We start from the raw sequence: 25,446 nt of genomic DNA, 5'->3' as shown, positions 1-25,446 counted from the left end.
CTTCTTCTAGGGGTCTGTGTAAAGCCTGAGGGAGCCCCATGGATTGGGACCCTACATCTGGATTAGAATCAAGTGTTTTCCTTGGAAGGAGAAAGCATTTCTAAATCACTGGGCACAGCATTTGTACAAGTCAGTGGGACAGGCCTAATAACTGTTCTTTTAGATGGTACAGAAAGGATCCAGAAAGATACTTACCTGCTTGACTGCTTTTACAACTTCCTGAATGTGTGCATTATTGATTTCTCTTTTTAACCTTTAGGAAAAAACAAATCAAAACCCTATGTATCAGGAGTTACAATTTACAGCTGAGATTGTTTTGAAGGCATCAGTGAGACAAAATTGTTTCATGTCATATGTAATCACTTAACAACAGAAAGAATTTCTATATAGAAAAATTAACACTTTTTGTCTGCAAAAGGCGCTGTGTTAGAGGGAAACATCCTAAACTCTAGTCGAGGGCTTGCTAAATTATGCTAATCACTTGAGCACTTACAGACTAGCGGTTCATCCATACACCCTTCTTTCCTGTTGTTGAGGACATCAACAAAAAAGCCCTCTGACTGAAATACTGGTCATTAGCAGATTGACTGAAGTGAAGAAGCAGCATATTGGGAAGCCAAGGGAAAGAAAAGCAGATACTTTGAATCTGCCAGACAGAGTTACTGTAATTTCCAGAGACTCTTGCTGAACATGATGAAAATGCACAACAGGACACTTTGGGCTTGCATTCCTCCCCATCTCCTCTCCTCTATCTCATCAAACGATCCAACTTCAAGTCATAGGTTATTAAGGTTGCCTATGTTAAAACAAATCATAGGTAACATTATCCATACTAAGGATTCAGATGAAATGCCCAACACGGAATGGAACATGGAAGCCCTCTTTATTCATAACTGTGCTGGAGAGGAGATGTGCAGGCATGACTAACATCTTGACTTTTTTTACACACACATCTCCTCACCCCTGCAGACATCCCTGTTACTTGTCATGCACAACAAGTTGCAGTTAACCCAAACTAGAAAGAAATTGTCCTAACAGTCAGGACTCACGCTGAGACGAGGAGTAGGTCTCTAGTGTTTATTACTGCTACATAAAACAGAATCCTAACAAACTGAAGAAGCGTGGGAAAAACCCAGACAGATAAACCCCGAAAGTTAGGGCGGGTCTGATCTGTGTCTCTTTGAATGGCTGCTTAATTCCTCAGTACTACGCATGCGTTTTCCCCCCTGGATAGAGGCCCCCTCCTGCTCGCCATCAGTACTCATGACATAAATGCTCCCAATCACCTTGCAGCTCTCACAGGAGAAGAAGGAAGGAGACAGTAGACTAGTCTGACATCTGCTGCAGGTCATGTCAACTATGTCTTAAGGTGATGCCCAAACCTCCCTACTTTTCTCAAGTTTTAAGTTCTTCTTAGGTGAGGAGAATGGCTTCCCTCTCGTGCTTGAAAGATCTGCAAAAGAGGCCTCGACTCCAGATCAGGAGCGTTCAAGCCATTTTTCAGGTGGAGTCACACTTGGTTTTGTGCGGTGTGCTGGAAGTCTTGCTCCAGAAAGTGGGCAAGACCAGATTAAAATTTGGTTTAAATGTTAGTTAAATACAGTTCACACGACAGCTCCCTGTATGTTTATTTAATAATTTGCCTTTTCATTAAAAATCATAAATTCAGCAGAAATGAGTTCCGCTTGGGAGTGGAGTCCAAAATACCTTTCTTGAGCACCCTTATCAGCATTCTTAGCCACGGCTTGGATTTTGTCCAGTCTCTTCCCCTCTAGATTCTTTTTCGTTTCTTTAGTGTCACTGCAGAGGAAGATAATCAGCTCAAGTTTACAAATTTAACAACAGTATATCTTGATTAAAATTAAATGCCCTCTCCTTTTCTACTCATGTCAGAAGGCTTCAATATTATGAAACCCAGATTAGCTCGCCAATTCCTCAATCTAAACCTCTTCGTTTACTAGGCTGAAAATGTTTGTTGCTCAAGACATGTTCCCAGGGGCATGAGAGGAAAACCCTATGCATTATACTTAGGTCACATCATGCCGACCCTGCCTGACAATTGTCTTAGGCTTCACATCTTCAGCTTCCTCTGAGTAGTGATTGATTAGTTTACTGTCCGCATGCTGATATAGCCCAGCCAGAGAACACCTTTACATGACTATGCTGATTCAGCATGGAGCAACTAGGAATGTTGAATTCATGGAGTTTATTTGAAATTGCTGCATCCATTCCACGATTCAATTTGAGCACTGATAATTGGATTTCTGACTGTTTTTTAAAGAAGCCAACTTCCAGATATTCAGAGAAACTACTTCCCCACGCAAATGCCTAGGCTGGAGCAAGTCCCCTGTGTATAATATTTTAGCTTAGAAAAAGAAACAACTCCCTTCCCATCATTCTAGAACTCAGGATCATCCAGTAAAGGTGAGTAGGGGGAGATTCCAGACTAATAAAAATGTAAGGGGCGATACATAGACAGGCAGACAGACAGACAGATGATTGAGAGATGATTGAGAGATGATAGATATTCAACAGTGTTTATTCACGACATATGTATTATCTTAAGAAACCAAGATTTATGTCTATCAATATCAGTTGCAGGAGAATGAATGGGAAGATATTATTGTACTGGTATTCTGATGGCGGGCTTCTTAGGGAAGGACAGAAGGCTATACTAGAGATTTGAGCTAGCATTCACTCACTCAAATTCGTTGCTCTGAATAAAGCAGTCGTTCTAATAACTTAGAACTTTCTGAATGTCAGTATTTTTCCCAGACAGTCATTCAGAGCAAAATGAAAGATAAATTGTCACACCAATTTATGAACTGAGAGAGATGTTGAAAAACGAAAGTAAGTCAATTCATTACTTGGCCCTGTGTAGTTAGGTGGAAAGTTGCCACCCAAAGGCTCTGTACATTGCTGATCTCTGATCTACTTTGCCCATTAATGCAACAATCTCTCTTTTCTGCATGCAACAAGTTGGGCAGCATTTTGGATTCATCAGTGGGCCTGCCCTTCCATGAGCCTCCCCAATACCACGTAGAACAGGACAAACTTAAGCTGTAGTCCAAGCATGTGTGGGCAAACCAGAGAAAAGCTTTTGTAGAAAACAGTGACAATGGACAAACAAAATAAGGTTGACAGAAGAAAAGCTAGAAACAATGAATAGAAACAATGCCACACACACAAATGTTAATATTTTTGTTTACCTTTCCCAAGTCTCCTTTAGTGCCTTCAGCTCAGATGCTTGCTTGTCTCTTGCAAGTTGTAGCATTTTAGCAACTTTCTGTTTAAACAAAGAGCACAAGGTAAGGATTTTATTTTATTCTTCATTTAATTTTTTTTAACATTATCCTGAGTTGGAACTAGGATGATCCATTCCACAGAAGGAGCTTCAGTGGAGGCTCCTACAGGAGGAAGGGAGCATTGATCCTTCCTTCTCCCTGAAGTGTTTTGTACCTCTTCCCATACCATTCCAATCACATGAAGCAGGTTTGCTCTGGGCACAGGAGGTCCACAGTGGGAAAGAAGGATGAGGGAATTACCAGACGTAGCTTCAGATCTGCACAGGAAGTGAATGTGAGCCTCCACCAGTCACTTGACAGCATTACTTGGCACACTAGTCGTAGCTTCCTCTTGCTTTGAAGGTGAAGTTTTATGCAATGTTGTGTGATAGACCCTATTGACTGACAAGTAGGGACTCAATTCACTTCCTGCATAGCTCTAAAGCCCCAGATGGTAATATGTCACTGACTCTCTCACACACAGAGAGGAGGGTGAGTTCTTATGACAACAGCAGATTTCTTCTTATGGGACCTTTGGATCCAAGGCGCTATTTGTAGTCTGCAATTGTAATGGTATGTGGGAATGACCCTGAGAAAGAGGAGGAACAGCTACAGCCTAGACAAGGGTCTGATAAACCACATTTGAGTCCAAAGGAGGAGAGGTGGCAAAAGAATCTCAGAAGGGACGCTCCCTAGTTTTCAGGAGAGTGAAGTGAGGGACAGGAGGGGTACTCTCAGACTTGCAAGATTCTGTTAATGTAACCTTATAGTGAAGATACAGCTAGTACTCCTGGGTGTGTTTCTTGTCTGGACTACCTTGCAAGGTCGACAGCCATTCACCCACAACCCACTCATGCCACTTTCCTTCCTTAGGAACTACACAGTAAGTGATTAAGCCAATGACTCCAGATATTTCTAAAGCTGTGTTTGTAACATACAGTCTTGTTGCATATTGGGGTGTGTGAGAATGAGCTAACTTGTGTTTTATATAAATTTGCAGAAGAGGGCAACAAATGAGATCTACCTGTCATTCTCAAATGATAAACTTCCTTGAGGATTGCCAAGGAATGATCAGCTCTGAAGGACCAACTTACTTTTGTGCACCAGAAATATGAAATATCACTTTGATCATATAAGGAAGCCACATTCACATACTGTATGACTTTTTTCCCCCAAACAATAATGCAGATTCACATAGCAGATTTGGGGTTGGGTTTAAAGCTATCTGGCAGGTTTAGCATGTACAGTATACAACGCAGTCTCAATGAAATGTGTCAGGTTGCTACTACTGCTGTTTAATAACTAAGTAATTAAATAAAGGAATGTGAATACACATGCGGTCGCTATACCTCTGTGGCATGCTGATCTTTCTTCTTCCAGATTGCGTCATACTGCTCTTCTCCCAACTGGAGCAATTCTTCCTCCAACTTCTCTTTCAGCTCTATCATTTTATAGTCAGCATTCTCTGACATCTCTGCAGCGTTTCCTTTTGTGCTGCTTTCATCCAAAAATAACCTGCAACTTCAGACACAGCAACAATTCTCAGTCTAAGGCAGAGGTGGCCGGCCCCTGACTATACTCCCCTTTTCACCTGGCACATTGTCATGATATTATATTTACCCTTTGAGCAGATCAGTAAACGGGAGACGGGCGGTGATAAATAAATAGATAGATAGATAGATAGATAGATAGATAGATAGATAGATAGATAGATAGATAGATAGATAAAATGGAAGAGTCATCAGTAATACTCCATAGTTTACTGATCTGCTTCCTCAGTAGTCAGGCACTATTGAACAAAAGGACAAAACCATCATCATCCATTTAAACTTGGCTAGGGTGAAGTCATCCTCTTGGGGGAAAAGCATTTCCTCAAAACACTCTGGGATTTCTTACTAAAGATATATATATATTTTCACTGAATTCTCTTTGGTGCCTGGAATCATGTGATGCCTGTTCTTCCGTTTCCTAGCACACTTAGATGGCACGTTTGAATAGCACTGGGAATAAACCAGCTGGTTAAAGGGCTGCTTCCCACAGCTAGTACTCCTGGGTGTGTTTCTTGTCTGGACTACCTTTTCCTAGCACTAAGAGTAATAAAATAGCACAGTGTTAACACATATAGCCCCACATTCCAATTTCTACCAAATCTCTGCACTGGCAAAGCATAACATCCATATTGTTTAGGTAGTGGCCTTCCATATACTGCGTGTCTGTGACATGAATATTATGCTTCAGGCAATACACCCAGCACTGCCATTTAAACATGAGAAAGTACCTCCTTGTGGCAACATAGGGATTCGTTTGCCTTTTAAGTAGCTATCCAAATGTGTTTTCCCCCAGAGTGGAAAAGGAAAAAGTTAATGATCAGGGATTTAGGGAACATAGAAATTACTTGTATGCACAGTAAAAGACTCTTATCTGTGTCTATTTTCCTGGGGGGGAGCAATGTTCTTCCTTTCCCTAGATCAATGTTTCTCAATCTCAGCAACTTTAAGATTCTGGTTGCTGAGGTCCACATATCTTAAAGTTGCTGAGATCAAGGAACGCTGCCCCAGATTGTAGTCTATTGTATAGGCTGCAGATAGGATACAAGCAATAGGTGGAGCTGATCCAGTTTTTCAGTAGTAGCAAGAAATTCAGGACTATGTTGCTGGAATTGCTCCCAGCCAGGACGGTGGAACTGAAGACATTAGTGGACAGCTAGGACCACTGAATGGAGCAGAGCTTAACACAGCAGAGAAGCTGCACACAGAAAAAGAATATTATCTTAAATAGCTTTAATGAGCATGTTAGAGAAATACATGTTATTGTTCTTACACACTCAGCCCTCCCAAGCATAAAGAATCACACGCTTAAGCAAAGTAGGTTTAAGATAAGTAAAAAGAGTCTTACTGACTTTATTCTTGTTTCAGTTATATCCATCTTCGGTGGAAAAATGATGTTTCTTCTGTTCTTTCCCAATACTTAGTGATCTCTTAGCCCTATAGCTGCTAAGAGCTGCATGGAAGAAAGGGGCAGCCACATGGCTTTAGACCAAAGATGGAGAGAGAAGCAAAACATGCTTCTTCTCAGATGGTGAAGGAGGAGGAAGAGAGAGAAGAAGTGGGAGTGGCAACAAACAGCTTCCTCAGAAGCACGAAGAGTTGCATTGTGGGATGTAATCATTTTACATGCTAATGAGGCATGCTGGATTTGCCAGGACCTCCAACAGGGACAGGGGGACAACGGGAAGGAAAATATGCTCAGAGAAGTCTGTTTCAGCCAATCACAAGCCTGGTTATTGAATTCTAGTCCTTGGTCTCTCTTGCTTGACTGAGCATATACCCAGAGGCAGGCACAGTGAAAGCAAACCTAAGTGGCATGCCCCCTGCTTGAGCCTACCGTTATCAGCTGGCCATAACTCATTCAGCATGCTGAAGTTAAGCAGAGCTGAATCTGGTCAAGGTTCGGATGGGAAACCACCAGGGAGCCCCATGTTATGTCACCAAGATGGCAGAAAGACAAGATTATAATATAACAAAGAACAGTTTTGTTGTGATTGCCAGAAAGAAACTCTTTGCTTTCCTTTTTCTGGTCTAAGGTCTACCTTTTCCTTCGTGGAGCTTTGGATGGGCACAACATTTCTTTTCTGCCAACCTGGCTAACCACCTCAGTGAAAAGAGCAGCGTATTTCTGCAGTAATTCTTCCTTGCGCTTTGTCATCTTCCGCTCCAGCTCCTTCAGTTCCTTCTCTTGCTTCTTCAAGAGCTTCCCAAAATTTTTCATCTGCTGTATCTCCTCAGCGCTGGCTGTCTGTGGCTCTGAAACACAGTATGAAAAAGACATCCACTGGTTGAAATAAGAGGCTAGGTTGCCTCTTATTTGAAGGATCCTTTTCCACAAGTAATTTACTAGGCCTATGCTCTCTCAAGATTACCCTAGTGTCATGAGTAAGGATGGCGAGCAGGGGGCTCCCATCCAGACTGTCAAGCGCATGCGTAGCACTGAGGAATTGGTCAGCCATTCAAAGAGACACAGATCGGGACCGCCTTAACCTTTGGGGTTTATATGTCTGGGTTTTCCCACGCTTCTTCAGTTTGTTAGGATTCCTGTTATGTACTAGCAATAAACATTAGAGACCAGTTCCTTGTCTCAGCGTGTTTCCTGGCTGTTAGGACACCTAGTGTTGCATGAATATATCCCATCTTCTCAGCTCCTCAAACACAAGAAAAAACAATATTTATCCCACTGAAGAATGCTCTGGAGTGAGTCTGTGAAAATCTCACAGCCATCTGTTCATAATATTGGTGGGGATCCCCAACACTCTGCTCAATGGTTAAAAACGCAGCTGGGTTTTCCAGCTTCCTTCCCACTGAATCATGCCTCTGAGAAGGCCCAAGGAACCCTCCAAAGATGCAGGCATGTTGGAGCTGGAGCTGGAGCTGAAGCTTAGTGGAAAGCTGGCTTAGTGGTGCCCCTTCCTCCACTTATAAATGGGGCTCTATGTCCCCATTTTGAATTCTAGCTATTATTCTGAATAAATGACTGATTTCTTCTGCTTCACCATTTCCTGGATTTTTCTTCTTTTCTTATCTCACTCTGAGTGAACTTTTCAAATATTATTAAAAGAATAGTCATTCAGGAGAAATTTGTCCCAACCTGGTCCTTTCCACAATGTATTGGGGCACCTACTTCCATAATCCCCAGGTAGCATAAGTGTTGGCGACGGCATCAGCACATAGTCTAGGCAGCAGTGAAGCTTTTCTATTGTTGGAAAATTATCATAATTTCCAGTTTGCACCCAGCATACTCTCATGTATATCAGGGCAAGCACACGGGTCAGTACAGCTAGGAAAAATATAGCTTGATGTTTATTCATTAAACATCAGCAAACATCAAAAGAGATACCTGGCAAAACATGACAAAAGAGGTAAAAGCTGAGAGGCATAAACAGACAAGAATTCACATTTTCTTCTCCCTCTCTCCCCAGAGCCAACAGAAACAATACAGTGGGTGATTGGCAAGAACAGTCCCAATGGGAGGGACCTTTGGTTATTCCAGCCTTAATCTTTTTATATTCGTAATGGCAACAGAGATGGAAATTAGGACACCTGGTGCTCCTTCCTCTATTCTGTACCACGAAGGAAACAATTTGGTGGATGGGGATAACGCATCTTCTCCTATCTCTTTCTTTTAAATAATCTAACTTTTACTTCAGCTTCCAGGGGAGGTATGGGAAACTGAAGACTGCTCTGTGAAAGTGGAGCCAACAACTACAGCAAAGGTCAAGGAACCGGTGAGAAAACCGGTTCCTTGGAACCTCTCTGGATAAGGAGAGGATGGGAGATTGCCCACATGTGCTCCAGACGGCTGCTCCTTGTGAGGAGACCACAGGACAGCGGTTTTCTGCAGGTTTGAGCACTGGGAGATGACGGGATCAGCCATCTTGCTCACAACCATGATGGACCCTTTTAAAGGACACGAAGTTCGCAAACCTTACTTTCTAATTACTTTCAGAAATTGTCTATTAACTATTCTAAAACTATCAAAGATATTTGGAACGACAGGTTTGAAAAGTCTTCATCGGGTGAGTTTATCTTCAACTCTTAATGAAAGAAAAATTAATTACAAGCTTAAGAACTTAAAGAATTTGAAATAAATAGCAAAAAGCTAAATAAGATTTTGATCTAAGAAAGTTATAAATGGATTAAGGGTCCAGATAAATTTGGAATATTGACTTTTACTGTATGATTTTGGAATTAACTATAAAAAATAAACAACTTCTCATGAGAAACAGACTTATTTTAGCTATCCCAGGAATTGCAAGTTATAACAAAAGATAAGTAATGATTTTAGAAACTGGACACTAGAGGGGACTAAAGATTTTAAGCAGGAAAAAAAAATACAAGCCTGATGTCAGTTAATACTGGGACTTCAAAATGACACAAAATGTTATAAAGTCAGAAATATTAAAGGAGATCTTTGAAGATTAGAGCCAAAAGTTAGTAACTGCAATATCAACACTGTCAGTAATGATGTCTGCTTCTATGGATAGACTTTGTCCAGAAGATGTTAATGAAGGAATGACAGATGTGGAACCAATTTTATCTGACAAGATAGAGAAAGTACAGAATGTGGAACTACTAATGACAGGCCAAGATAATGATTTAGAAAAGGATGCTTTACTGGATATACAAAAGAAACTGGCCGAAGTTTTAAAAATTAAAAGGGAAATACAAATGATAAACCAAGAGAATAACCTGGAAAATGTTTTCTTATTGGATCCACAAAAGAGGCTTGTTAAAGCCTTGAAGTAATTTGTTTGATGGGATAAAGAATTGAAGGGAGATCAAATCCTACGAAAATATTTGATTGAATTAAAGATTAAGACTGTTAGAAGTAAAAGGAAGGAATATAAAGTTGGTTTATTTGATCAAGGTTTAAATATGACATTTCTTTTGCAACGTTCTAGTGGTTAAGGCAACAGGCTAGAAACCAGGAGACTGAGAGTTCTAGTCCCACCTTAGGCATGAAAGCCGGTGGGGTGACCTTGGGCCAGTCACTCTCTCTCAGCCCAACTCACCTCACAGGGTTGTTGTAGTAAGGAAAATAGGAGGAGGAGAGAGTATTAGGTATGCTTGCCACCTTGAGTTATTTATAAGAATAATAAAGGCGGGATATAAAATAAATAAAAATAAAATAAACGCTTTACAGACTTTTTGCTGACACCAGGATTGAAAAGTTGATGTTTGATGGATTTTCTTATAAATAAGGATGGGATATGGGATGAAGAGATATTCGTTTAACCTTTTAGGAGGTGAAGAGTTACTAAATTTGTTTATACTTGTGATGAAAGTTGGAAGTCACTTCTTTATTTCTTTTCCTTTTCTTTATTACATTCTCTTTTCTTTTTCTTCTTTCATTTTCTTTTTTCCTGCACTTTTTATTCTTTCTTTCCATTCTATTTTCTTTCTCTAAGTTTAGTTTCTATTAGTTTTTACTATTGTAATTAACATTCTTAATAAAAATTATATTAAAAAAAATAAAAAAAATCTTTTACTTCAAATGTAATGAATGTTGACTAGCATTCCTTGATAGCTGGACTAAGCCCATACCTACGTCAAAGACAAGGTATCATGAGCATTTTATTCTTTTTGTTTTGCATAATTTTATTAAAAGTTTTTACAAGAATGATAAAAATAGTACAAACAAAAAGAAAAAGAAAAAACCTCCTCTCATTTAACAAATATAAAAGTCTCCATCCTATAATCCCGCCTTTCTCAACCTTCTGACCCTGGAGGAACCCCTGAAATATTTTTCAGGCCTCAGGGAACCCCTGCACATCCAGGCTCAAATATAGGCCAGAAGTTACAAAATTATTGTATGTAAAGGCCTATATATAGTGTATGCACTAACAGTGTTCTTAAACTAAAGAATGAAACTTACCTCTTTAATTTGAAGTTGCCCAAATTTGAAATAATTTTTTAAATAAATCGTGATCCCCCAGGGAATCCCTAGTGACCTCTCACAGAACCCTAGGGTTCCACAAAACCCTGGTTGAGAAACCCTGATCTAACCAAACAGAGCTCTAAAATATTAACGAGCATTTTATTCTTTTTAAGGAGGATCTACTGCTACTTAATTTCTCAGCATTCTTTTGGTATACTGCTTATTTTCAGAAACACACCTTCAAACAAGGGCTTCTGTTGAATTCAAATCAACAATGGGAAAAGGCACAACTGTAGCAACACCCCCCCCTAATCTGCTGCATCATTCCAGATTTTTGTTATCATCTATTATTGTTTCAGAAGTGTGTTTTTTTCTTGAAAAAATGGTAACAGCAATCTGTTTTTCCTTAACAATGTCTTTATCTTTGCAGTTTTATTAGCATTCTGTTTTCTGTTTTCTTTTGTTTTGTAAGATTCTAAGGTTCCACTCAGAAGGCCCAATCGAGGGAATTGGCTGGATTTTTAATTATGTTAATTTAATCAGTTTACCTTTGCATTCCAAGGGCCCAAGTGATGCCATTTTCCAGCAATGCATGTGTTCGGATGTGCTTGTGCTTTTCCAGTGTCAATCAAAGCCTTGCACCCAATATCATATTCATGAAATACCTTCTCCTTTGATATCTCCTTCTAAGCCACTAATGAGGTGATAGAGAGTGTTCCCAGTTCAGTATTGGAAAGGTTGGCCTGTTTCTCACCTCCTGTACTTCCCCTCAGAGATTTACTTTGAGTGAAAAAAGGGGGAGGAAGCCTTCTGAATTTCACTTCTTACCTTCTGGCAGCAAATGAAACTGATCTGTCCCTGCAGCAGAACACTTTCCAATCTGTTATTCAGTAAGAGGAATAGTGCCAACTCCTACTTCCTCCTAAAGGTGCCCTCCAGATGAATTGGGATTACACTCCCCCTCACCCCATCTAATAAGGCTTTGCTACCTGGAGTGCTGGAATCTGTAATATCCAAATATCAAAGCAATATCAGGTTGAAGATGTCCCTGCTAATCTATGGAGGACTTGGAATTTATTCATTTCTTTTATTTGTTCACTCTGCCCACTACTCAATTGCTATAAAATCTGTCTGTCTGTCTGTCTGTCTGTCTATCTAATCTATCATCCATCCATCCATGCTCCAGCTGTCAAGCATAAAAATGCATAAACTCAACTCAAGAGCATCAATATCCCCCCACACACAGTGTGTGTGTGTGTATGTGTGTCTCACTCACTCCGAGTCAGAAGCCCACAGGAATTGATGGAGTATCTAAAGAAATATGGCAAACGACAGAAGCAGCAGCAGTAAAGTTTCTACCCAAGCTATGCCAGCAAGAGAAGGACACAGTGGCCAACAGATTGGAACAGGTCAATCTACAAACCAATCCAAAGCAATAAGACTTAGCAGAATCTGCAAACAACATCCTTAATTTCATATGCTAACGAAATAATATTTAGAAGCATCCAATGCAGATTAGAGCCCTGCATGGAAATGGAGATGCTAGCAATTCAAGCTGGCTTTAGGAGAGAACAAGGAGCACAAGACATTATTGCTGATGCATGCTGGATAATTGCACTGTGCTGATGACCCTACTCTAATAGCTGAAAAGGCAAATGACCTGGAAGCTCTAGTAATGAAAGTCAAGGAGCACAGTGAAAAAATGGGACTAAGATTAAATACAAAGAAGACCAAACTAATGGCAACAGGTACAGCAACCAGCCTTAGAACTGATAATGAAGATATTGAAGTGATGGACAGTTTCTGCCTTTTAAGAGTGAATATCAAAAATAAAGGAACCAGCAGTCAAGAAATATACCGCAGACAAGCACCTGGTAGAGTAGCAGTGAAGGCCTTGGAAATGATATTCAGACTGACTCGAGTTACAAATGACTAGGCTCAAATTATCCTACTTTGGACACATTATGTGACGATCTAGCACTCTGGAGAAGTCTATAATACTCGGGAAAGTAAAAGGAAAGAGAGGAAGAGGACAGTCAGGACAAGGTGGATGGACTTCCACTGTTGGAAGTCCTGAAGAACCAGGTTGGGAACAGATCCTTCTGGAAAAAATACATATATAATACATATATACAGTATGTGGTATCTAAGAGTCTATACCAACTTGATTGTGCATAATCATATATATATATATATATATATATAGAGAGAGAGAGAGAGAGAGAGTGAGAGGGATTGTATTTACCTCCCACAACATGCAATCTCTAAAAACTCTAAAAGGCCTGGATAAAATGAAAGGTTTCTCCTCCTATTGTAATAAGAAGAGGGTTTCCTTAACTCTTCTGGCAGTTTTTTCCCAATGAAGGTCCCACCCCTGAATAAATTTGTGGAGTGTGATTTGAAGGGTATTGTGGAAAAGCCCAGAAGTCACTAGGAATGTAACCTGGTTGAATCACCACCCATTCTGTAATGACGGTGTGTGTGCAGAATTTGTTTACATGTGACATTGTGTCAGAGCTCTAAAAAGAGGGTGCTTTCTTACCCATAGTTAATTTTGCAGCTTCTTTCATGGTTCCTTCTTTAGGTGTACTCAAGGTTCCTGGAGAGTGAAAACAAGATCACAGTTGACTAAAAATCTTTTGGGGGAGATGGGCGGTAGCAAAATTTGAATAATAATAATAAAACTTCATTCCTTTGTAACCATTGATTTTGACTATGGCCAGAATGTTCAATGGGTCCCAATGATGTGGGTTGTCACATGCAGCTACACCATCTCCTTTCAATATGTGAACCATGTGTGCTCTCACATTCTCAGCCCCCATCATTCCACAGCATTACCTGCAGGGCCATTTGAAGGAGCGCAATAGCTTCCTATGACGTTAGGTATCCCACTGACTGGAAGATTCCTTTCCAAACTGGGCTTCTATAAAATAAAGATCAGCAGAAACTTTGATGTCAAAGCAAAAATAACTAGCTGCTTCCCGCCCAATCCCACCCTGGTTTTGCTTTTCCACTCTTGTTTGGCACTTCAATGTTTCTGCAGGAAAGCAGGTGCATTTATAAAATATGTACCATAGTGGAGATACTCCACCATTACCCTTCATGTGAATGTCCTGCAGGTGCATCCAAATGTCTCAACCAGAAAAATGTTCTCTGACAGCCCCAAACATCCTATGACCTCCTCAACAGATACCCATTTCCTATGTTTTTCGCATTGACCCCTCCAAATAAATTGCTCAGCAGCCCCCAGAGCTGTGATAGCTCAGAAAGCAGAATGTAAATGCGTCTTCTGAGTACTGTTTTATTCTTAGCTTTGAGAAAAATTTTTACAGCACCTTGATTATTGAATGTGAAATGTGATGAAGACTTGATGAGACATTCACTCCTCGTGTGAATAACTAATTCAGAGTAAGAAGTGGAGGGAAGAGAGTCTGGGAAAGCAGAACTTCAGCTGTTCTCTAACTCTGTTACATATCCAGGCTTTTAGTTTGTTCCTGAATGATGTGAAAAGGGAACTTGGATAAGAAAGAATTTAATTCTGCTTTGCAAAATACCTAGCAGCTAGATTTGCAGCTAGAGTAAAATGGGCTGGAAGTCTGTGGTATGGTCAGCTGTTCAAAGCAAGTCACTGTTTTAACACGGATTAAACCAAACCATCATGTTAATCCATAATGTGTTTTGTTTCAGCATATGATAAAGCCATAATACGGTATTTTGGTTTCCCAGTGTGTTACATGAACACAGCAACTGTGGTTTATTAATCAGATCTAAAGTTTAAGGTACCGTGTCAATATAATCAAGAAACAATACTTTGAAGGTCCAATAGAAGAGATTGTTCGTTTGTTTCCATCTATTTTAGAATTCCAATGCACTGCCCTACATTCCTTGAATCCTTTGCTAAATCCCCTTTCCCATCCCCCAGATGACAGAGCAGTGCAGACCTTAAATGGGGATCTGTCCCCAGCAGCTTTAATAAATAAGCATTCCCAAAACCTTTCAGGAAAGGATGTACTGGAAATGACAGCAAATCAGAGTGACACCAAGTTGGCATATGGCCACTCTTTCTGCATTAAAATGAGCAGCCTAGGAGTGAATTTTGAGCTTTGAGAGACTAAAGTTTCTAGACAAGCTAGGTAGGAGACCAAATGACAATTGCTATCAGAGTTGCAAAAAGGGAAGCCACAAATTGCTGCAGACATTTTCAATTAACAATCATTTTCACTGAGCTCTGTCTTTAGTTTCTGCAGCCACTACAGAAGGCAGGAGAAACTAAGTGAGGTACCTCACCGCTGCACTTGAATAAATATTACATACACAACATCAGAAGAAAGATGTATCAAAATATGACTGCACAAAAGAGAAAAACAAGGAAATCAAGATCTAAAGATTGATGTGAGAGTTCCCCAGCCTAGCACTGGAATGACTTGAGGCTATAAAGAAGAGGAAGAATCATGTAGATGTTGCAGGTCAACTTTTAAAGAACATTAAAGAATGTAATTGTTCCAATTGTTTCTGATATAAACATGGAGAAGAAAAATATTTCAAATACATGGACAGCTTTAATTAAGTGGGAGTGCTAATTTTCTTTAAGTGAGATTTGACATTGAATTGCAGGTACCAGTTTGATGTATTATATTGGTTTATTGTATTATGGTTTCTTATTTATTTTTAAAGGTCTCTGTTGCATGGCTAGATTCTCCTTTTCAGTTTGTTCCTTCCCTTGAAAATTGTTTTTTAAAATCATTTAATTTTTTTTATTAAAATCTATATTTTAAAGCCTTTATTTTATTTTACATTTTATCTTGCATTCCCTTTGCCTGCCTGTGCATACTTGCCCTTTATCCTGTCTGAAAGAGAACAGGACCTCTCCTTGGATTTCAGGGGTTGGATAGGGAGATAATGTGGGAGAAAGGAAACACACTCCAGAGGGCCAGATTCCTTACGCAAGTGGGACTCGCTGTGGCAGGGCAGAAGTAAAACAATTGGCTATGGGAACTGCTAAAGCTTACCATCTGTCATGGGTCAGGCACTGAAACCTGTCAGGACACTATTACTGCAATATTTAAATTATTTGATCCAGTTATCACAGTAGTTAACTGATTTAAAACTTTTAATGCCTCTGGTTGTGAAAACCACTTCCAAAAGGAATGCTAGGGAGGGCATCCAGTCTGCTAAACCTTTGGAAACACCTCGCGTTATGGCTAATGAAGCAGGTCATATTTTAGATCACTGTTTTTTATTTCAGGGCTGGTTGCTAAGTATCTGCTATCTGATTTTTTTAAAAAGATCTAACAGATGTTGACTGACTTATTTCTGTGAATCTTCATAGTATTATTATACATGTGTAGATTTTAAAATGACCAATAGTCAATGTTTCTGTCTAGAAACTCAGCAACTCAGCTTATCCCTGGAAACCATAGCCAGTTCCTCTACATTTAAGCATGCATAGAATAGGTTGGTGTGATGTCATTGCACTGAGGTGGATATTATTATTATTATTATTAACCATTTAATGGTTAACCATTTGCCATTCCAATCTCTTAGGTGTCTCTTGTCTTTCAGATAACTTCGTAACATTTATAATATATGGGTAATATTCTGGTTCCTAACAGAACGATATTCAGAGGTATTAATCTTATGATTCTATAAGCTAAAGCTAATTTTTGTCCTTTGTCCCCTCTTATTAAAAGACTCTATAAAATAACTGATCTCTGTTTTTCTTTGGTTGCTATTAAGGAAAGAGACATGTCAGACTCTGACACAGAAAATGCTGGTTTAACTATGAATTCTGTCACTAATTACCTGATTTGAGCTATAATAAAAAAGTAAGTATTTTACACGAATGAAACATTATTTAGAGGACTCACCTCATTATTAGCATCTTGGTTCTTCATCTTTTTATCATGTGCATTAAAAAACTTTATCGGGTTGGATAGAGCCATGGTGAGATCTATTTTTTTTAAAAACAAGATGTTTAATACCGTCTCATTATCTCCTACTGATTGATTGCTACCTCCTTTACTAAGAATATGGTAACATTTGCCTTTTTTTGTATGCTTTTTGTTATTCTGAACCAACTAATAAAAAAGTTTCAAGACATCAAATTTGCAGTAATGGATTGTTAAGCTTCTGCAGACTACCTGCACTGAGATAAATCTGAAGTGTGCTTGCACTGAGTACATTCAAAGGTATACCATTTATACAAGCAACAAAATCTAATTTTTCTTGCAAAACATTGTTGAGTATTTTTAAAAGAACAATGCTGAGTGACCTACACTCCCAATTACAGTTCTTCCTAAGAAAGACCTGTATACCTTCCCCCAGCTAAGAGGCGTAATTGAGAACTGTGCTGCAATAGTGGCTCACTCCATCTGTACTGTGGCTATGTGTAGATTGCCATTCAACAGTTGTTCAGCCCATTAGTTTCTAGGAAAGGAAACAGAAAATAGGATTTAATCTTCCATGTCTTTGTCCTGTTTGGTTGACCTTGTCTGGGCTCAGAAACCAAATAAGAACAAAAGCCAAAAAAAGAAAAACATCAGATAAGAACAGGTCTGGTTAGTGTTTGGATGGGAGACCTCTGAAGAACATTAGGTCTTAGGCTCAGTTGGGAAATAAATAAATAATCATCCAGAATAAGGCAATGGCTAATCACTTCTGCACTGTTGGCAAGAAAGCTGCATGGATGTAGCCAGGAGCTGAGATCAACCTGGAAGAGACATTACCTATCCTTGTCCTGGGAGACTGCTGAGTAGCTGAACGGGAGATGAATGCACACTGGGGTTGCTACAAGTATGGCAAGACAGACTGGGCTCTTATTGTCGATACCTCTATTAGGTAACCCAGACTAGGAAACCAATGCTATATAGGTCTAAAACTACTTTTACTGGAATAGCCATAGTAACAGAATCTTGCAAGTCTGAATGTGCTTCCCCCCTCCCTCACTTTATCTTTGTGTGCATTAGGAAGGGGTCTGAGACATTTTCGCAAGTTAGTTTCTTTGAATGGACACAAGCCATGCTTGTCTGATCATTGCCTTGGTAGCAGCACTTCCTCCTGTCCTTCAAGGCCATTCCCTAGATCCTCTACACTTATCATCATTTGGTAATAGTTATTATAAGATTGTCATCTTTACTAAAGACTGCCTAAAATATTCATATCTGCCTACAAACACCTCATCCAACGCCCCACTTAAATTATTTCACAATTTTAGCTAAGAGAATCTTTTCAACGTCCCTCATCCAGAAGAGACTGTAAATACTTCTAATTGGCCAATAAACACCAGGCCTTTGCTTAAAAAATAGCATGATCCTTTTGAAAGAAATAAGGTTAATTCAATTAACAGTTCCATCTAGAAGCAGACCAAGACTAACAGCAACAGAGTGTGAAGTCCACTTTTTTTCTCTTTTTTAAAATGCTGCAACTAAAGTACAGGTATCCTTTTCTTTCATCTTCAGAATACTGTACCTGCCCATGAATCAGGAACATAATCTTTCATCTCCACATAGACAAAGAGAGAAGGCATTGTAAGGGGCCTGTTGCTCTCACTACGAAGGCAAACATGGTGATAACCTAAAAAAGAAAGTGCAGGAATCCAGTAGAAAAATATATTATATAGAGGTGGCAAATTGAAAGCCAGAGTGAGAAGGACAATGTTCCTGCACAGAAAAACAGCACCATTATAGGTTCTTCAATATTATATTATTTCAGCTTTTGTAAAGTGTGTATCAGTTTCACACCAAAGAAGTTCACAAATGTCACCCATGATGAAACAGCTAAACTCTGGAGAGCTGGATACCAAGAGTCTGAAAGGAGTCCTCCAGCATTTCTTCACAATCTATATATGCTTCCCTAAAGTATTTGCAATGGCAAACCACCCCGATATAGTCTGCCAACAAAATGTCGTGAAAGCAGCATCCCTCCAAGGGTCAGACATGACTCAGTGCTTGCACAGGGGACCTTTCACCTTTCACAAAGAATTTGAGCTCTCTTTGTGCTTTCCTTGAAATACATGGAGAAAAAATTAAGGAAGGAACCTGGTGACATACATTAGTCCCATTTCCTACAGTTGTCTGTCTCCTTAGTTTCAGATCTTTTAGCCCTGAGTTTGAGAGCACTGTGAGACTACTTCTATTTGTAATCAACTAGACATGAATAAAAGGTTTTCAGATTTTCCAGTTCTCACAAGGAGATCCCACTTTAGCTCTTTACGCGTTTGAGGAATGCACAAAGACAGCTTTGGTTAACATTTGATCCTGGCTATGGAACCAGCCTTCTCCTCTGGCTCTATGAAGGACATCAGGATTCATGGGAAGCCACCCAAAGGCTGTTGTGAAAAAAGACAGTCAAGTTCATTAGTCAGAAAAATGGCCAAGTCTTACCAGAGCACACAGCAGTGACAGGGATGATGCGGTGACCAATGAACTTCCCACCTTCCTCTAAAACTACAATTCTGAGAGAAGCCAGCTCTGGCATCAAAATCTGGCAAGAAACAATTGTATGACAGCTTTTAATATTTTTAACCTTAAAAAACAAATCCCAAGATGGGGAAAACTAGTTCCATAGCTACACTTTGGAGGTCCCATTTTCTTCTCTGCTTTCATATATAAAAGGCCTTCTCTTCTGTATTATTAAGGCCTTATTAAGGCCTTAGACTTTAAAAGCAGGCCTCTGAACTGTCTCCCTTTCCCCCCATCATATCCCCAGCTATTCCTCTCCATAAGCTGCTTTCTCCCCTCCCAATTCAGCCTAGCTCAAGACTGATGTCTCTTTCTTTTAGAAGTATCCTGCCAGCTTCAAGGTCAGCCACCTGTATGCAGGGAGGGTTCAATATATGAGCTGATCCTGTCTAACATAAACTTTTCTGAGCTGATGAACAAGAAGTATAAACAAAAAATGGGTCTGGTTAGAAGTATGAGAAATTGCAATAATATACTATATACTGTAAGATTCGGAAACCCTTCCAGGGATAAGCTTCAGGGTAAACCTGTTTTGCATTGTGCAAGTAAATCATTCAGCTTTTACTCCATTTGTGTGTTTAGTACTTTCAGATACATGAACCTACTATCCATATTTAGGGTGCCAATACTTCTACTTTCTGCAGGAGAAGCATTAATTAAGACTTGGGGCACTTCCACACAACTAGGGTTGCTCACCAAACACTCCCAACCTTCAGAGCCATTTCTGCAAGAGCCAGGATTAATTATCCTGACTGCACTCATTTGGTGAATGGCCAGAGTCAATCTGTGCTCCCACTATTGGACCAATGACAGAGGGCAGATAAACCTAAGTCTATGACTCTCTCCTCCTCTACCTTCAACTCTCTTGTTTGGTTGCAGTGAGGAAAAAGCCCCACCCTAATTCAGGCTGTGAAAAGGTCCATAGTTTGATCTTAAGGCACTACAGGACTATGTTACCTGCCTAGTTGAAGAGGGAGGGGTGGAGAGCTATGGCGCTGAGAGGTAAGGATTGGTGGTAGTTGCCAGCAACGGGAAAGTGGCTCAACCACAGCTCCATGGAATCAAGAGTCTTACATTACACACACACACACACACACACACACACACACACACACACACACACTACTGTGTTTTGAGTATTTAGGCAGCTGAGCTAGAAGAAAATCAACTTGGCTGTCAGGGACTGTGAGAATGGTGCCAAATCCCTGTGTGGAAATGCCCATAAACACATCTAGAGAAATGAAGGTAAAAAGAGGGTCAATTAAAAAAATAATAGGGCTGCAAAAGCTATTTGTACAAGGCTCCACTTAGTGCATGTTACATTTAGCTGAGGTTATTGGCTCCTGTATGTGTAACTTATTTATTTTCTATCCCTTTATTATTATTATTTTAAATAAATAACTCAAGGCAGTGAACATACCAAATACTCCTTCTTCCTCCTATTTTCCCCACAACAACCCTGTGAGGTGAGTTGTTGAGTGACTGGCCCAAGACTGTTGAGGGCTGAGAGAGAGGGACTGGCCCAAGGTCACCCAGCCAGCTTTCATGCCTAAGGCGGGACTAGAACTCACAGACTCCTGGTTTCTAGCCTGTTGCCTTAACCACTAGACCAAACTGGCTAAATCTAAATCTAACATTTAGATAGCAGTTTAGGGTAGTTGGAGCTGTATTTATGTTGCATGCAAGAGAATGCTTTTAAAAATGTAATTGTGAGACTAGCCTGTAGGTTGTGACTGGCACATAACTTTCCTAGATCAGGAGGTCCCATTATGCTAGGGTCACAAAAGAGACTCAGAACAAACTGGAAACCCTACCTGCTACTAACTAGCAGGTTTGGGAAGTTTAGTGAGCTTCTGATTCTGGGAGCAGCCAGACCTGGAGCTAGCATATTTTGCAACACATGTACTTCTAGCCTGCCTAAAAAATCAAGTCTCTCTGATTTGAGAACCATTATAATAGTCATACTCAGATATTATGCTTGCACAGAAAACCCGAACTGGTGTAAGAAACATAAAATCACACCTGCTGGTACCATGTCTCCAACATCCCTGTTGCTATTGTCCCCAGGCAAGGCCTAAAAGGGCTGAGTGTGCCTGAAGGTGAACTGAACTCCCAGCATAATTGGAAGGCCCTGTCTGACCAGAAGCCCCAACTATGCCCTTCCTGTTCCAGTAACAGTAGTGGATTAATAGCTTTACTTTGGTAGTCATGCTCCTGTCTATACTGTTAGCAGATTTTTATACCACATTAACTGGAGTGCTACTGCTTCTTATAGAAATAAATAAGTAAAATAAATGTACTGAAGCCCTCTTTAGATCTTTTGGCACGCTTTCTCTCTCTCTCTCTCTCTCTCTGTGAATGAGTGGGGTGACCTAAATCCCTGAAGTCATTGTGGACAATACTGAGTTACATAAGCCCCATTGCTGATCAGTACATGGCTGCTCTGTGAATTCCTAATTTTGAGAAAGTATTTGTGTGCTGGCACTCTTATGTACATACTAGGCATTACAAATGCTTTCCAAGTCATATACAGAATAATGAAGATTATAATGCAATGGAAGGGGCACATATTTCCATGTTTTATGGCCTTGAGCTTTTGCAAATCTTTAAAGACTGTTAAAGCTTTGTTTAGAAAGCAAAGAATCTGTAGCCTTTGATCTGGCATATTTTAGGAGGGTTTTTTAAAAGAAATATTTAGACAAAAACTCATTGAATATGCCTCACTTTCACTTAAATTTCCCATTTGTAACAATGAAATGTAAACAACTTACCTGAGAGGGTCACTAGAAACAAGGGAATGAAGACTGCAAAGCTTTCTGCCCACAAAACATGACTTAGGAACTACAAGTTATAACAACCTCTGGTCCTTGGACTTTTTGAGGAGGACAGCTCTTACTCAATGAGCATGTGTTCCTGATATTTTCCCCAACCTCATGACCAAGTGGTGATTCTAATATTTTCTCCTGAAATGTGTCGCTGATCCTGTTTATTTAATTCCATTTTTATACTGCTTTCTATATCAAGAATGATAGAGGAATCTGACCTGTCTTAAATGCCTAGAACCTGGAAAAAGCAGACTTTTTACCCTTGGAAATGACAAGTTATTACAGTAAGACCTGTTACCTTTTCAAACACAAAAGGGTCTTCATTCCATACAGGGTTGATTGAATTGGCGTTTGGTGTCACTTTGGTTCGGTATCTACGTTTTGGATCTCCTGGCAGGCCAAACAGCTCCACCTCTACATAGGATTTCACGTTGCGTTCTGAGAGGAACTGGCCAGAAATGATCTGTGCATGGAACAAGATCAACAGAGTAATTTATTAAATAAAGATTCAGTACTAGCTCTTTAGTCCTCTTTCCCTTTGGCCAGAGGCACACACAACTTTTCTCAGCCTGAACCTGGCCTTTGAGTGATCAGGCCAAAAATCTACATTCCAAAAAAAAAAAAAAAGGGCCAGGGCAAAAGCTAACTTTTGTTTTGTTTCATTTACATTAACATAGTTCATGTAATTGCTATTAAGCTAATACAGTCACATGTTGAATAATCCCCACTTCTGTGTCACATTATGTATTTCAACTCAGTAACATTGAGTTACTTTGGATGTAACTGCAGCTCTGCTTTAAGCTATTACTTTAATCCTTCAGGTTCATTTCCCATTAGTTTATGTAAGTTGGTCTTATGTTACCCTTTGATTTATTTCTTAGACTACATAATTTTTCATTTGACAAATTTATCTATCTGTTGGGACAATATCACTGCAAAATGCTGTTCATAGAATTGCATGACTGAATGCTTCTTTGTTTCAAAAAGTGCTTGATGAGGGAAAGGTGTCATATCAGGGAGAAGTGTTCTTGTTCAGCTTTCTTTAGCTTCCTAGACTTCAGTGGGCAGGGAAACTAGAGCTGAACAGAAAGATAAAGTGTAAATGAACACTAGAACTCCCTTCAAAAACAACTTTTCTTCTTTGAGTTGGAAGCATGAGTTCAAAAGACGTGCAAGCATTTGTGTATTTATAGAGAGATCAGGCTATACAAGCACTATTACCTGAATACAAGGAGCCTTCGCTGAACTGCTTTCTTTAGTCCCTGTGACACAATTACATTCTTAAATGTGGGAATGCTACTATTGTTAGGAAAAGGAATTACATTTTCAAAAAAGGATCAGAAGCTGACACCAACTGCTACATGGACACGAGGAAATTAAAGAACTGACAGAGTGATTTGGGAATATTTCCAGCTGCTGGAGAACACTATATTTGCAGGCAAATATACCCACGACCACATGGTGCTTACACATTGAGAAACCTTCAAACAGGTTTGTTCTATTTGGACATGAATTGGTGCATGTCCAATACTCTACTGCAGTAGAGTAGATACAACGATGATTTGCCTAAAATTGCAAATCCATTAGTCCATCTGTGTCGTCTTCTTTTTCCCTATAGTTACAACTGGTCAGGTTAGTGTTAAATCCACGAGTTGAATTCACTCTATTTAAACACTGAAACAACTATAATTTTCTATAACCAGACCCTCCTGCAGGTCCCTGTAGAATTACTTTGCCAAGGAGAACTTGCTGGGTGGTAGATATACTGGACATTTAGCACCCCACCTCTGGGCAACAAATTCCCAGTCAACCCCACAGGTGTTACTTACGGTGACTGACAGAGTGCTTGCCACAACTACGTCAATGCGATCCACTGAAAAAGGATCGAACTGCTTGTCTGGACGACGCATGAAATCATGTTTAAGAAGATAGCCACTCTGCCCATTGAATTCAAAAACAGCCATGTTCTGCTGCATGGGGACATCTGGGAAAGGAAGTGGCAAAGGAGATTATTTCACCTCAGGACAAGCAAAGCAAAGTAGGAAACTCCACTCTGTGGGCCACCTTTCCTTCTATTACAACTGAAGTCAAAAGAAGCATGATTATATAGACAAGATCAGGACCTAATGTGGAATTATGTCTTGGTATGGAGTGGTTAGTGGATGAATGCGAGCTTTATTGGGACCTCAACATTATTTACTGCTTATTGTGTTAAATGTTTTTTTATTATATTTTGTTTTTATTTTGTTCACCACCCAGAGTTCCTTCTGGTATATGCGCAGCTATATAAGTTTGTTAAATAAATAAATACATTTATGCAAAACAATACCAGAGCCAGAAACTTAATGCAGCATATGAGCCCAAACACAAAGAAGTCCTCTACTCACCTGCTGTCTGAAAGTTTAATGCCACCATTTGGCACCCAACATTCCAGAACATCTGTGGCATATAGTTAGATGAATCCATCCGGGTCCCTTTGGGATAAATTCGGCTCATCTGCCTTTTGTTATAGCTGAATTTCTTTTAATAGGAGACCATTATTTCAATGAAGGCAATGACTATTCTCATTTTATAGGATGAACAGTTGTACACATTAAGTTAAATGCTATTCCTGCCCCTTCACTATCCATTTAATTCATATTATGCTAAAACAAACAATTATGCAACTGAACGGGAACAGTACGAGTAAGGGACACAGAGGCAATGAAGACAGGAGATTATCAGAGACAAACCATTTTTGCTATTGTTTATAATTGTTCTGCTCACATAAAATAGTAGCAAGAGATTTCCTGGGGCCGTCCCAATAGATATGGATACAACGATCATGTCCTCTAGGTAGTGAGGTTCATTGTGAACAGCCTTTAAATGAACTCCTAATATTTAATATTACAGTCACACTATAGCTAGCTAACAACCATCTCTATTACAATTATAAAAACAGCAATTAAAATACTCTGTATGTGACTGTACCTTATGTGTAATAGTCTTACACTGTGGAATGTGCAACTATTATCCCATTTTCATTTGCAGAGGGAAATTCTGTTTGGGCAGGTATGAATGAACTGGAACAAGCTTCTGTATATATAACGTAACTGGTCACTGAGGAGATGCCTAAAAAAAGGATACTCTACAAACTGGATGGGGGATCTGGTCAACAACTCATAAGCCTTCAACTCGGTGAAGGAAGAAACAACATAGCTCTGGTTCTTCTCTGGAAAAACAAGGAAGATAGCATAGAACATAGTCAATCCTCTGTTTCCAAATCTTCCCTGTCTTCCATTTAATCTCCAGTCCTTGCTATCATTTCTAAATAAAAGAGCTGGTTGCACATGCCTCCTGACATAGAGTTAAAAGAAGACACAGAAAGGGAAAGTTGGGGTCAGGTGGAAATTCGTTTTAGGATTCCTTCCAGAGAGAAAGCATATCTAGGGAGAATACTTATGGCAA

At 39.7% G+C, this 25,446-nt stretch overlaps 1 protein-coding gene across 1 annotated transcript in view; it reads right to left on the bottom strand.

The window, feature by feature from the left end:
* Window positions 1-25,446, bottom strand: part of PLCB2 (phospholipase C beta 2) — a 72,393-nt gene that overhangs the window by 2,210 nt on the left and 44,737 nt on the right. Inside the window, exons 17-30 of the mRNA XM_063289963.1 lie at window positions 25,126-25,210; window positions 24,387-24,511; window positions 23,829-23,983; window positions 22,298-22,462; window positions 19,097-19,196; window positions 18,183-18,287; window positions 16,583-16,665; window positions 13,554-13,638; window positions 13,258-13,314; window positions 6,874-7,087; window positions 4,634-4,805; window positions 3,210-3,286; window positions 1,708-1,800; window positions 196-253 (exon numbers count right to left, since the gene is read on the bottom strand). Of these exons, the coding sequence (XP_063146033.1) occupies window positions 196-253; window positions 1,708-1,800; window positions 3,210-3,286; window positions 4,634-4,805; window positions 6,874-7,087; window positions 13,258-13,314; window positions 13,554-13,638; window positions 16,583-16,665; window positions 18,183-18,287; window positions 19,097-19,196; window positions 22,298-22,462; window positions 23,829-23,983; window positions 24,387-24,511; window positions 25,126-25,210 (1,574 nt within the window). The remainder of the gene's footprint in view (window positions 1-195; window positions 254-1,707; window positions 1,801-3,209; window positions 3,287-4,633; window positions 4,806-6,873; window positions 7,088-13,257; window positions 13,315-13,553; window positions 13,639-16,582; window positions 16,666-18,182; window positions 18,288-19,096; window positions 19,197-22,297; window positions 22,463-23,828; window positions 23,984-24,386; window positions 24,512-25,125; window positions 25,211-25,446) is intronic.

The sequence above is a fragment of the Candoia aspera genome, chromosome 1 (genome assembly GCF_035149785.1).
Source record: "Candoia aspera isolate rCanAsp1 chromosome 1, rCanAsp1.hap2, whole genome shotgun sequence".
NCBI classification, from domain to species: Eukaryota; Metazoa; Chordata; class Lepidosauria; order Squamata; family Boidae; genus Candoia; species Candoia aspera.
This window is presented reverse-complemented; position numbering and strand designations above follow the sequence as displayed.